Source organism: Stegostoma tigrinum, chromosome 6, assembly GCF_030684315.1.
Source record: "Stegostoma tigrinum isolate sSteTig4 chromosome 6, sSteTig4.hap1, whole genome shotgun sequence".
Taxonomy (NCBI): Eukaryota; Metazoa; Chordata; class Chondrichthyes; order Orectolobiformes; family Stegostomatidae; genus Stegostoma; species Stegostoma tigrinum.
In genome coordinates, this window is record NC_081359.1 from 54,998,118 (window position 1) to 55,011,740 (window position 13,623).

Here is a 13,623-nt window from a genome sequence, read left to right on the forward strand (position 1 = left end):
TGTACATATTATTCTGTGCTGAATATGTATCCAATTTTCTCTTCATCAATAGCATCAATCAGACACTTACAAAATGTTTTCCATGCTTCAACAGCTTTAAAGATATTTCTCCAAAATTCCCTCTTCAGTAACTTAAAAATAATTATAATTATAAAAGGATGACTCCTTTTTGTTGATTCCCAAACCAATGATAAAGGTTGTTTTCGATTCATGCTGCCAAGTTTCTTCTCAATTTTAAGACAGTTGAACAAATCTTTTATTAGATTTTTGTGTTCCAATGGAAATAGTTCCAGGATTACAAATCTTTAAATTATGCTTAACTATGTTTTTTGAAGAGACAATGGGAAGGTCAGCACATTCTGATATTGATCACCTGGTAAATTGGGCAAAGTAATGGCAGATGGAATTTAATCCCAATAAGTGCAAGGTAATGCATTTTGGGAGGTCTAATAATATACTCAATGAACGACTGAGGAACCAAGGTGTACATGTCCAAAGTGCCAGCACAGGCGTAGTGAAAAAGGAATTTGGGTTGCTTGCCTTCATTAGGGGAGATGATGGACTAGTGGCATTATAACTGGACTGTTAATCCAAAGACCCAGATAATGTTCTGGGGACCCGGGTTCATATCCTGTTAAGGTGGAATTTGAATTCAATAAATATCTGGAATTAGGAATCTAATGGTGACTATGAATCCATTGTTAATTATTGGGAAAACCCATCTGGTTCACTAATGTCCTTTAGGGAAGGAAACTGCCACCCTTACCTGGTCTGATCTATATGTGACTCCAGACCCACAGCAATGTGGTTGACTCTTAACTGCCGTCTAGGCAAATTAGGGATGGGCAATAAATGCTGCCTAGCCAGCGATGCCCACATCCAGTGGATGAATAAACAAAAAATAGCCAGGGTGTAATGTATAGGAGCAACAAAATCTTGTTGCAAGAGTGTAAAACATCGTTTAGGCTACAAATGGAATACTGAATATTCTGATCTGTGGATGTGAATGCACTGGAGAGGGTGCAGAGGAGGTTCACCAACATGTTGCCTGGGATGAAAAGTCTCAGTTACGAAGAGAGATTGAATAGGCTGGGGTTTTTTTTGCTGCAGAGGCTGATGTGGGGTGATGGTATGTGATTGAGGTATACAAGATCATCAGAGGCATTGTCAGAGTAGATTATGAAACTGTCTTCCCCATGGCAGACCAGATGGCATAAGTTTAATGTATAGAGCTGCAGCATAAGCTTACGACTTTTAAACTCTATTCCCCTGCCATCTTGAATATCACTTTCATTCCTATAAGTTTCTGCTTTTACATCTATTTTCAATTTATCTTCTTTCAGATGTTATCATAACATTTCCGAACAGATTGATTGTTAAAACTATAATAAAGACCAATTGCCAATTCTTGTGTTCTTGAAGGGATCAGAAACAGCTGACCTCTGGAATCAGTGATAATGGGAACTGCAGATGCTGGAGAATCCAAGATAATAAAGTGTGAAGCTGGATGAACACAGCAGGCCAAGCAGCATCTCAGGAGCACAAAAGCTGATGTTTCGGGCCTAGACCCTGCATCAGAGAGGGGGATGGGGTGAGGATTCTGGAAACAATAGGGAGAGAGGGGGAGGCGGACCGAAGATGGAGAGAAAAGAAGATAGGTGGAGAGGAGAGTATAAGTGGGGAGGTGGGGAGGGGATAGGTCAGTCCAGGGAAGACGGACAGGTCAAGGAGGTGGGATGAGGTTAGTAGGTAGGAGATGGAGGTGCGGCTTGGGGTGGGAGGAGGGGATGGGTGAGAGGAAGAACAGGTTAGGGAAGCAGAGACAGGCTGGACTGGTTTTGGGATGCAGTGGGTGGAGGGGAAGAGCTGGGCTGGTTGTGTGGTGCAGTGGGGGGAGGGGCGGACTGGGCTGGTTTGGGGATGCAGTGGGGGAAGGGGAGATTTTGAAACTGGTGAAGTCCACATTGATACAATTGGGCTGCAGGATTCCCAAGCGGAATATGAGTTGCTGTTCCTGCAACCTTCGGGTGGCATCATTGTGGCACTGCAGGAGGCCCATGATGGACATGTCGTCTAAAGAATGGGAGGGGGAGTGGAAATGGTTTGCGACTGGGAGGTGCAGTTGTTTATTGCGAACTGAGAGGAGGTGTTCTGCAAAGCAGTCCCCAAGCCTCCGCTTGGTTTCTCCAATGTAGAGGAAGCCACACCGGGTACAATGGATGCAGTACACCACATTGGCAGATGTGCAGGTGAACCTCATCTTGGGGCCTGGGATAGGGGTGAAGGAGGAGGTGTGGGGGCAAGTGTAGCATTTCCTGCGGTTGCAGGGGAAGGTGCCGGGTGTGGTGGGGTTGGAGGGCAGTGTGGAGCGAACAAGGGAGTCACGGAGAGAGTGGTCTCTCCGGAAAGCAGACAAGGGTGGGGATGGAAAAATGTCTTGGGTGATGGGGTCGGATTGTAGATGGCGGAAGTGTCGGACCTCTGGTATCCTTCATAGTAGGGAGGAATTTAAATGCATTTGCTAGTTCTGGTTTCTAGGTAATGATCTACACTATACGAACGTCCCAGCTTATGATAGGGCTGAGTTGTGAGGGTCCCATTGGTGTGTCACAGAATTAAGGCGGAGATTTTCCACTTGTTTGTTTACCAGCCCCACATTTTTTCACGCTTCAACATAAGTAGACGGGGGGGCCTGGGTTGCTGAGAGGGGACTGTGGCATTTTTGGTTCAGCTGGGGAAGGACTGTTGCAACTGGTGAAACCACAACTCAGCAAAAGTCAAAAGAGAGCGAAAGGGGGCTAAATGTGCAATTACAGAATATACTTCGGTTTTTGCTTTGTAATTTTCACTTCACACCACAGGGTGACGCTAAACTGAGCTCTAAGAATTTTCGGATGAGAGCGCGAGGTTTGCAGTTTCAGGAGTGGAAATGACATCAAGGGTAATGTCGTTCCGTTAAATAAGCTTTTATCACTCATTCGGATTTAAATAGCAGTCGCAATTTCACAGCTTTTCAGCAGAAATAACTGGTAAGGCTTGAATACTAAGAGAGAGAAGACGGACATGAAACAGATACAACATTGTAAGAGTTTGTTACAAACTTGCCACTTCCGCGTTCACGTTCTGCAGCATCGCTTAGACCAAAGTGTTGGAGCACTGCCAAAACGTGGTGAGTATGACTGTTTAAAGTTAACGTATTGATCTGAACTGTCAAAGTGCTGTCATTGGGGTCAATAAGTTCATTTTCCGGACGCACTGAACGGCATTTTAAAAAAAAAGTTTATCGTAGGCCACGTAAGGAATGTGGGTGTACAAATTCTCTGTAAAACTCTCAATCGCTGAGGTAACCCCTGGGTATATCTTGCAGCCCTACTGGGTGGAGAGTTACGACTTCTTTTGCCAGTCCAAAGCGAATGGGATCTCATCTACAAGTCGTGATACTGGAATGAAAATCTACAAAATCACTGAAAACACAATTAGAAGGAAAACCCAGAGGAACCTGCTGATTTTTTTTGTTGTCCACTCCCACTGCAAAAATATGACGGTGAAAATATTAATTACAATACATTTCCCTTCACCCCACCCCCACCTCAAACCAACATGATTAGGACCTTTCCCACGAATCCTCAGAACAGGGTAAAACAAACTGACAGGACACGTTCCCCATTACCATGTCACAACAATCTAAACCTCCATGTGAATGTATTTGTAATTTAGTGATATCATAAAAATCTAAAACAGATGTGTCTAATAGATTAATATAAAATTAATTCCTGAGAACAGAATTTTAAAAATAATGAATTAATGGTTTATTTATGAAAAGGGTGTGACTTTTTAGAAATAAGAGATAACAAAGTGTAGAGCTGGATGAACACAGCAGGCCAAGCAGCATCTTAGGACCACGAAAGCTGACATTTTGGGCCTAGACCTTTCATCAGAAAAGGGGGAGGGGGAGAGGGGGAGGTGGATCGAAGATGGATGGAGGAGAAGGTAGGTGGAGACAGACATGTTAAAGAGGCAGTGATAGAGCCAGTAGATGTGAGGGGAGGGGATAGGTCAGTCCGGGGAGGACAGACAGGTCAAGGGGGCGGGATGAGGTTAGTAGGTAGGATATGGGGCTGTGGCTTGAGGTGGGAGGAGGGGATAGGTGAGAAGAAGAACAGGTTAGGGAGGCGGGGCTGAGCTGGGCTGGTTTTGGGATATAGTAGGGGGAAGGGGGATTTTGAAGCTTGTGAAGCCTGTCCACCTATCTGCCCCACTGACGAATTCCCACCACTCCTTACCTGCATCCACTGATCACCATCCCACCTACCTTTTCTCAGCTCAGCCCCACCCCTCCTCTCTTTATTTCTGAGCTCTCTTCACCTTCACCAGTTCTGAACAAGGATCCTGACCTGAAATGTTAACATTCCTGCTCCTCTGATGCTGCCTGGACTGCTGTGTTCCTCCAGTTCCCCACTGTGTTATCTCAGAATTCCTAAAGGCTCTTCTTTCCCTAATACAACCAATTCTGCCTTCTACAGCAGACATGCGTCGTACAAGGTCTTTGTTTCAAAAGTAAATTGATGAGATGTTTTGAATATTTATGGACACTTATCAGGAACTCTGGATGAAATAAGTAATACAAAGCTGATCTGTTTTGATTGTAGGTTTTTTCACTGCTGCCATGTTGCGCACGTATGATATTAGAAAGGTTGAGCAGTTGTCCAAGGAGCAAAGGAGGTTATGTTTTGACACTCACGCTCTCGTTCTTGAGCTGGAGAATAATGGTGAGAAAGAAAGCAGCACTCCTGTCAAATGTTTGAATGTTATTGTATCGAACTGAAGTACAATATTAAGTTGAAGATCAAAAATAACAGCATCATTCTGTGCAGATGAGATTTGATATTTCATGTTTCAGTTTCTTTTGTAAATTACAAGAAGTTTAAATTAATAGGACAAACAGAAGAATAGAAAGCTTCTAAACTCTTGAATCTGCCTCAAGGGTGTCCAGTCTGTATCACAGTATCCTGGAACTATACAGTGGTGACGTAATTCCCCACTATTTGGGTGCTGCCATCAGCCCAAAAAGACATTCTGCCTACCATACAAATGAGTAAAAATCATCACATCCCTTCAGCCCTTTGAACCAGGCAGACTACTCAACCAACCTTATACTTTCCAAATTCGGAACATGCTGTCCAACATTTGAAGTGATTCTGTGATTGGGCAGCACTGGCTGAATAATTATGAGTAAGCCAAGAATTACACTAGATTACCAACCAGTTTAAGATTATCTGACAATTTTACAACACTGCTCACTTACATTTGCCAAAAGCTACATCTACAGGGCTGGTCCTCTGCTGGAAAAATAAATTTGCTCAGGCATTGTACCTATATAATTAAGCAATTATTTGGATGACACTTTCCTGATATGTTCCCCATGAATGTTGTGCCCAACCACAGTCAATTTGCCTTTTCTTAAATTTTTTTTAAAAGAAAATGCTTAGGTGGTAAATGGTTGAGGAACTGCCATGGAGAATGCACGAGGAAACAATCAGAGTCCATTTACCCACAAATCAGCACACCCTCCCATTTATTCATTTAGTGTAAATGATCCTTTTGTTTGAAATTTTGTATTGTAACATCTGTCCTGATGAGTGTAAGATGAAAACCTTTAGCATGATGGAACAGAATTTTACGGGGTGAGGGGAGAAATTTGGGATAGACAGCCAACGAATATTCCCGTTTGGTAACGGTGACATGCTGTGGGTGGGGACAATTGATAGAAATTGGGCCTTCTGCTTCAGTGGGAGGAAGTCTCACCCTCCGGGGATGCTTTCCAATATGCAACAGTTCTGGAAGCATCCCTTTGGTACTGGGCATGTCTGCCATGTAGGCAGGCCTGGGAAGAAAGAGCAATGGATTGCAGACCAAGTAATACAAGGTATTGGGCAGGAAGGTTTAGTGACCTTAGGGGTGGGGTGGAGAGGGGAACTTTCAATTACCCCTAGGAGGAAGGGAAGGGTATTGGGTGCTGTCTTCTGGATGGGTGCCCCTGATGCCACAGTAGTATACCCTTTCTTGACCTTTGTACAAAATGAGCAGCATGCCTCCACCTGCCTGCCGACACCATCCATTTTATGGTATGGATGAAGTAATATTGGGAGTTAATCAAATTAAACTCAGTAGATCCTTAATTATTTATTTACATATAGTGAGAAGACTGCCAGTTTTAACACTCATCCACCCTCTCTATTTGAAGGTGAGTGGTCTGCTAAGGATTGGTTTGGAAGGCGGTAGACTGAGCACTGCATTATTTAATGTTGAACCACCCCCCAACCCTGCTGCAGTACTGAAACACATCTTCCAGACATGGCATGGAAAATTCAGCACCATATTACCTCTTCAGAAATACTCAAGTTCCACTCCTGTTCTGTCCTCTCAAGCAAGTATACATTAAATTATCACAATCTTTTTAACTTTAATCTTTAGTGATTTTGCTTTTTTCACTTTCTGTAAGGGACTTCACGGGAGATTTCCACAACTCTGTGTTACCTCCTCCTGTATATTTTCTTAGCTTGTGTGCTACCTCCTCCTCCTCATGCTGTTTCCTTACAACTTCATATTTTCATACATTATAAAAACTGAGACCAAGGGCTTTTTCAGTATTTCTGCCATTTCCTTAGTTCTCCATAAGCAAGAATTCCTTTTGACATATTTACTAAGCCCACTCCTTTTATACTTTTCAGGTTTTTAGAATTTTTATTACAGATGGTCTTCCTGCCTAGTCCCTCGTGACTTTAGAATCCTTTGACAAAAAAAAAACCTGAAAAATCTGCAGATGCTGGAAATATGAAACTAAAGCAGGGGCGGCACTGTGGCTCAGTGGATAGCACTGCAGCCTCACAGCGCCAGGGACCCAGGTTCAATCCCAGCCTCGGGTGACTGCCTGTGTGGAGTTGCACATTCTGCCTGTGTCTGCGTGGGTTTCCGCTGGGTGCTCCAGTTTTCCCCCCCACAGTCCAAAGATGTGTAGGCTAGGTGGATCGGCCATGCTAAATTGCCCATAGTGTTCAGGAGTGTGTGGGTTATGGGGGGATGGATCTGGGTGGGATGCTCCAAGGGGCAGTGGGGACTTGTGGGGCCGAAGGGCCTGTTTCCACACTGTAGGGCATCTAATATTTAAATTACTGGAAGCCTTAGGAGATCTGAAGGGTCAAAGGGTCGCTGGACCTGAAACATTAACTCAGGTTTTCAACAGATCTGTTTTTGAGTTATTATAATTCATTTCCTTTTAATCATTTCTGTCCTCTGCATTTTCTTTACAATTATTAGTTTGAAATTGGTCCATATCCTTTTACAGTCTTAAATTTTCATTGTCCTAGTCATGCAAGGAGCTTCATCTTTTGCTGTACTCGCTTTAATTTTTGTGGTAATAAATCTGCTTGTATTCTGATCAGCTGTTTGAATTTTGGTCAAAAACTGATAATTGTTTGTGGGTAGGTAAATTGAGTATTGCTGAAAAAGAGACATTGGGCTGGATCTTATAGAATCCCACAGTGGGAGTGGGCAGGTGCCCAGCTCACTACTGTCCCAGCGACCTCGTAATGTGCAGGTTCAGTGAGTGTAAAAATTAGCATCAAAAACAAAGTCACTGATGGAGAAAAAGGGAAAAACAGAGTTAATGTTTTGGGTCTGGTGACCCTTCCTCAGAACCAGACCCAAAATGTTAATTCTGTTTTTTCCCTTCACAGCTGCTGCCAGACCTGCTGAGTTTTTCCAGCAACTTTGTTTTGTTCCTGATTTACAGCATCTGCGGTCCTTTTGGATTTTTTGTCAAAGTTAGCATGCTGCTCACCTTTTTGTAAACAAATAATGAAGTGTCCATTAACCTGACCTATCCCCTCCCCACCTCCCCACCTACACTCGCCTCTACTGACTCCATCCCCACCCCTTTAACTTGTCTGTCTCCTGTCCACCTATCTTCTCTGTCCATCTTTGATCTGCCTCCCCCTCTCTCCCTATTTATTTCAGAACCCTCTTCCCCTCCCCCATTTCTGATGAACGGTCTAGGCCTGCAACGTCAGCTTTCCTGCTCCTAAGATGCTGCTTGGCCTGCTGTGTTCATCCAGCTCCGCACCTTGTTATATGCAGGACTGAGCTGCCTGTTTTAGATTTTTTTTAATCAACCTGCTCCGAGGTATCATGACATACCTCTGGAGCAGCTGGGGCTTCCACCCAGGCCTCCTGAATCAAAAATAGGTCAACATTTTATTTCTCCTGTGTCTGAAGCACATTGTTTTTTTTTCTCCAGTTTGTGGGCTAGTTCCTTTTAATTGCATTAAAATTTGTTTTGCTTTCCTTCAGTCAGGGACTATTCATCTTTGCTGACTCTTTTTATATTTATTTGAAATTGAACCTCTTGGACCGTTTCTTGGCACAAAATCGATTGTCTCTTCCTTGTCACAATGGAAGTCCCCGAAAAAGTCCTGTATACTTTGTACACCCCCTTCTCTTCGTCCACTATTTGTGTTACATCTCCCCTACTTTTTGGATAAATTAAACCACTTATTATTCTGCATTTTGCTGTAATTTCTTTTGCATATTTCTGCATTTTCTTTCCAATGTTCAGTGGATTATAAGCAGCTCTCAAAGCACTGGCAGTTCCTGTCTTAATCCTTAACTAGCATTTTCACTATCCCATGTGTAATATTTTATTGCTACCAGCACGAGTGGTCTTTGCTAAACAGCTTCAGGACAAGCCAGGGAGCCATGTACAGCCAACCTCCACCACTGGCTTCAGTACAACCACTTGTACACTTGTAGAAAAACAAGCAATGTTACATATTACCCCCATAAGTGCCCCTTCTTCAAGTTGTGGCCGATCTCAAATTCAGCAAAAGAGGTGACTGTCGCATGTCTCCAAGAATTTGCATTCATTAAATAAATAATAGTAAAATTTATTGCTGAGTCATAGAAGTGTTACAGCACAGCAAAAGAGGCTGCTATGCCCATTATGCCTCTTTCAACTCTATAAGCAAGCATCATTAGGTAATCTAATTTCCTGCTTTTCCCCATATTCTTGTACACTATTTCTAACCAAATAATCATCAAATACCCTTTTGAATGCCTTTATTTAAAAGGGAATCTGATAATGAACCTGGCCCACTACTTTTCTTCCTACACTATTGTCCTTATTTTTGTACCAGCTTTTTAGCTTCCTTGCCCTGCTTTACCCTATGAAAATGTAACAAAACCTTTTGCATTCCTGGGGACTTAGTGAACCTTAGCTGTACTGTTTCCAATGCAAATATGTCCTTTTTAAATATGGAGATCAAAACTGCACAAAATGTTCCAAATACCTTTTTACATAACTGAGCTAGTCTTTTTTTTCCCATGGGCAGTTGTTCCTGTGAGAAATTGACAGTCTTTTGTTTTTAAAAACGCACATTTTTGCATGAAGTATCTTGTCACTTAGTTCTCATTGAATCTCCACAGTGTGAAAACAGGCCCTTTGGCCCAACAAGTCCACAATTACCCTCAGAGTATCCCACCCAGACCCATCCCCCTGTAACGCACCTAATCTACACATCCCTGAACACTACGGACAATTTAGCATGGCCAATGCACCTAGCCTACACATGTTTGGACGGTGGGAGGAAACCGGACCACCCAGAGGAAACCCGAGCACACGTGGGGAGAAGGTGCAAACTGCGCACAGACAGTGACCCAAGGCTGGAATCACACCCAGATCCCTAGTGCTATGAGGCAGCAGTGCTAACCAATGTGCCACCGTGCTGCCCCATTTATAAAGATGTTCTGAGGAATATGCTGAGCATATGTGAATGTAAACATTTTTAGGCATTGTTTTACATCTTCAGAAACTTGACTCCTGCACCACAGAGTCGTGACTGTATTATCAACTGCTTCGTAACACACTATTCAAGCCAAATTACCAACTTGCTTTCCATTTAGAGTTGTGTGATTATTAGGCTTTACTTGCACACATACTGCACACATTAAAATATCATTCCTCTGAGTATGAAAGAAGCAAACCAGGTAAAATATCAATTATTTTTATCCACAACCCATGATCATTCCCTTATGTTTATATTTTAAGATCAGTCCTATTCATTGGAAGGCTTTTGCCTCAACAGTTACATGCAACAAAACACAGGAGGCAATTTCAATCATTTATATGAATATATTTATATTTCATCAAGCAATTGTAGTGTGGGTTATATGCACAGCTGGATTTTGCTACGCATTATCCCACAAATGGGTTGGGGGGGGGGTGTTGTAGGAGAGAGTTGCTTGTAGTTCCCTAACAGTCAGAGATGTTTCTGTGATGAAGCAAATATGGTGAATGATCTGAACTGAGCTGGTTGTTTTCATTTTAATGGCTGCCAAAACACCCTGTTCTACTTCAAAATGTTTTGAATCAGTGTATACTTATTGTCCAGTAACAGCTGCTGAGACAGTCAACATTCAAAAAGTACTCTAATTCTTGATGTAATGTTTATCATAGGTCACCTACAATATACTAGTTTAGCGGGAACCTTGGGTGTTATCTAACATTTCTCTTTCTTCATCAACAAACAGTTCCATTGTCGATACTAAACTTGAGCGTATGTATTTTTTGACTCTTGGAACAGGAGTCAGACTCTCTGACTCTGTGATTCCATGTCCGCGAAGGGGACCCCTGCTCAGCATAAAAGCAAAGTACTGGAAGTTGGAAATAAAAGCAGAAAGTGTTGGAGAAACTCAGCAGGTTAACAATATCTATGTTGGGGGGAAAAAAAGTCAGTGTTTTGAGTCGAATGAACATAGAACAATACAGCGCAGAACAGGCCCTTCAGCCCACTATGTTGCGCCGACCTGTGAAATAATCTAAGCCCCTGCACCTACACTATCCCATCATTATCCATATGCTTATCCAAGGACTGTTTAAATGCCCCTAATGTGGCTGAGTTAATTACATTGGCAGGCAGGGCGTTCCATGCCCTTACCACTCTCTGAGTAAAGAACCTGCCTCTGACATCTGTCTTAAATCTATCACCCCTCAATTTGTAGCTATGCCCCCTTGTACACAGTGTAGACACAATGTAGCCCATACATCAGGAAGATCCACTGTGAAGCAAGCAACAGGTCTCCAGGCAAAAAACAACACATAATCCTACATGGTGTGTTCTAGAATGATTGATTGACTTATTGGAGCTAGTCATACAGCACAGATCTAACTCTGCTGTGCCAACCGGGTATTCTAAACTGAACTAGTTTCCTGCTAATGGTCCATTCCCCCTAAAGTTTTCCTATCCATGTACGTCTGCAAGTGTCTTTTAAATGTTGTAACTGTACCTGCATCTGCCACTTCCTTTGGCAGTTCATTCCACATATAAACCACCCTCTGTGTGGAAAAAGTTGTCCCTCAGGTCCGTTTTAAATCTTTGCCCTTTCACCTTAAACTTATGCCCTCTAGATTTGGACTCCCCTACCCTGGAGAAAATATTTTGGCTATTCACTGTATCCATGGTGCTTGTGATTTTATAAACTTCTATAAGGTCACTTGGAATTCTCCTGAAGAAGTGTCATACTGAACGGAAGCTGCCAGACCTGCTGAGTTTCTCTAGCACTTTCTGTTTTTTAGTCCTGTTGACCATATTTTTGTTCCAGGGAGGAGGGGAAAGTTGACAAAGGATGCATGGTGAGGATGGAAATCTACAAGACCCAACTTCATTTCCTGAAGCATCAAACCAGTTGTAATAATAACTGCCAGGCCCTTTGACAATTGTATCCATACAATCGGTTGAAAGAGATAGCCAGACATGTGTTTTTATTTGACATGACCTCTGTATGAATGCTTGACTGGCTAATACACTCAGCCCGAAAGGTATTGTTGACAAAGCCTGCAGGGGAATGATATTTAGTTTGATTAAATACATTTATCACCTTATAATAACCTAATTGATCTTGGAAGATTTTTCTTTATTTTGTTTCATTCATACCATTATACAATTAATTGACAGCTTAGACAATGTAAGGCAATGTATTTCAAAGGGACTGTTAATTTATGTTGGCTTTTTTAATTCATTCACCGGATGAGGACATCACTGGCCAGACAGCATGTATTACTCATCTCTAATTGCCCAGAGGGCAGTTCAGAGTCAACCACACTGCTGTGGGTTTGGAATCACATGTAGGCCAGACCAGGTAAGGATAGCAGTTTCCTTTTCTAGAGGACATTAGTGAACCAGATGGGTTTTTCCAACAATCGATAATGGATTTATGGTCATCATTAGACTCTTAATTCCAGATTTTTTTTTTACTATAATTGAACTCCGATTCCACCATCTGTTGCACCTTACTGAAGAGAATGCTTCCCCTGTGGTTCACCACTCATCTGGAGTGCCAGGAACCAAGTCTATGTTCAGTATGAGCCCGACCCCATCAAAGCACATAGGATGTTTGAAATACCACCATGATGGATCTGGCAAGGGAAGAAATGTTGCATAAGGGCTTGCTACCTATACCTTTATCCCACGCTAACAAAGCCTTGCTGCAAGTTAGAATTGAGGCAAGAATCCAAGAATCATGCCAATTTGACTACTTTTAAGAGCCTTCTGATTCACCTTCTGATTCAACCTAGCTCCACAAAAATCCAGGCCTTAATTTTTATTCAAATCCCCATCCCTAATATCCTTTTGTGTTTGTTGCCTAAGTTCTTGCTGTCCCTTACCTGTATGTCGGCTATCCTATGTTGAGTGCCAATCCTAAACAGTCAGTTTTAAAATTCGTATCTGCCCATTCACATTCACACCATTTCATATTCATTGGTCCAGCCCTATGACCCTCTGAGAACTCTCACTCCTCTTGTCCATCACAAGCCTGTTACACCCCAGATTAGTGGCTGTGCCTTCATCTGTCCATGTGTTTCCTCACTAAACCTCTCTGCCTCTTCAACTATCTCTCCTTTTAAGACATTCTTGGAAACATGGCTCTTTGGCAAAGTTTTTGGTAACCTGTCCTAAGGTAGTCTTTGGCTCTGTCTCCTTTTTTGTCTGATCACATTCCTGTGAAGCATCTTTTGGTATTTTACTACATTAAAGACGCTTTAAAAACACAAAAGTAGAGTCAGAAATCAGGAGGCTGGAAACCAAAGGAGTCATTAAACCGATCCTGTTCGTGAATGGGCAGTACTGGTTGTACCAATTGTGAAGCCCGATTGGTTGGTTTGCCTTTGTGGGAATTTTAAACAAACGGTAAACAGCTCTTTGCATCTGCGAATACCCAATCCCTTGCATTGAGGATTTGTGTGCAAAGCTGGCAGAGGTTGCTGTTCTTCATGAAGCTGGTCATGAACCACATGTGGTTGTAATTGCAGTTATGTAAAGATTCCCTGAAGTATGCACAACTAATACCCTTAATACCCATAAAGGTTTGTACAAAATACTCTAATTGGCAGTCTAGCATATCGTAGGCCCATGCATTTCTTTTCAGGGGATGATGGAGCACATTTTACAAAGTCTGCTCCAGATTGCCATTTACCTAGATGAGTTCCAATAATGGGAAATGAATAAGGAGCACTTAGAGAACTTGAACATAGTCCTTTCTCGCAAGCGGGCATATGCCTTAGAAGGGGAA

The 13,623-nt window shown here is 42.5% G+C and overlaps 1 protein-coding gene across 2 annotated transcripts in view; it reads left to right on the forward strand.

Moving 5' to 3' along the window:
* Positions 1–2,654: 2,654 nt before the first annotated feature.
* Positions 2,655–13,623, forward strand: part of ccdc90b (coiled-coil domain containing 90B) — a 43,766-nt gene continuing 32,797 nt past the window's right edge. For both annotated transcript variants that reach the window (XM_048532123.2, XM_048532124.2), the window contains exons 1-2: positions 2,655–3,169; positions 4,650–4,769. In XM_048532123.2, the coding sequence (XP_048388080.1) occupies positions 3,064–3,169; positions 4,650–4,769 (226 nt within the window). In that variant the 5' untranslated portion in view covers positions 2,655–3,063. The remainder of the gene's footprint in view (positions 3,170–4,649; positions 4,770–13,623) is intronic.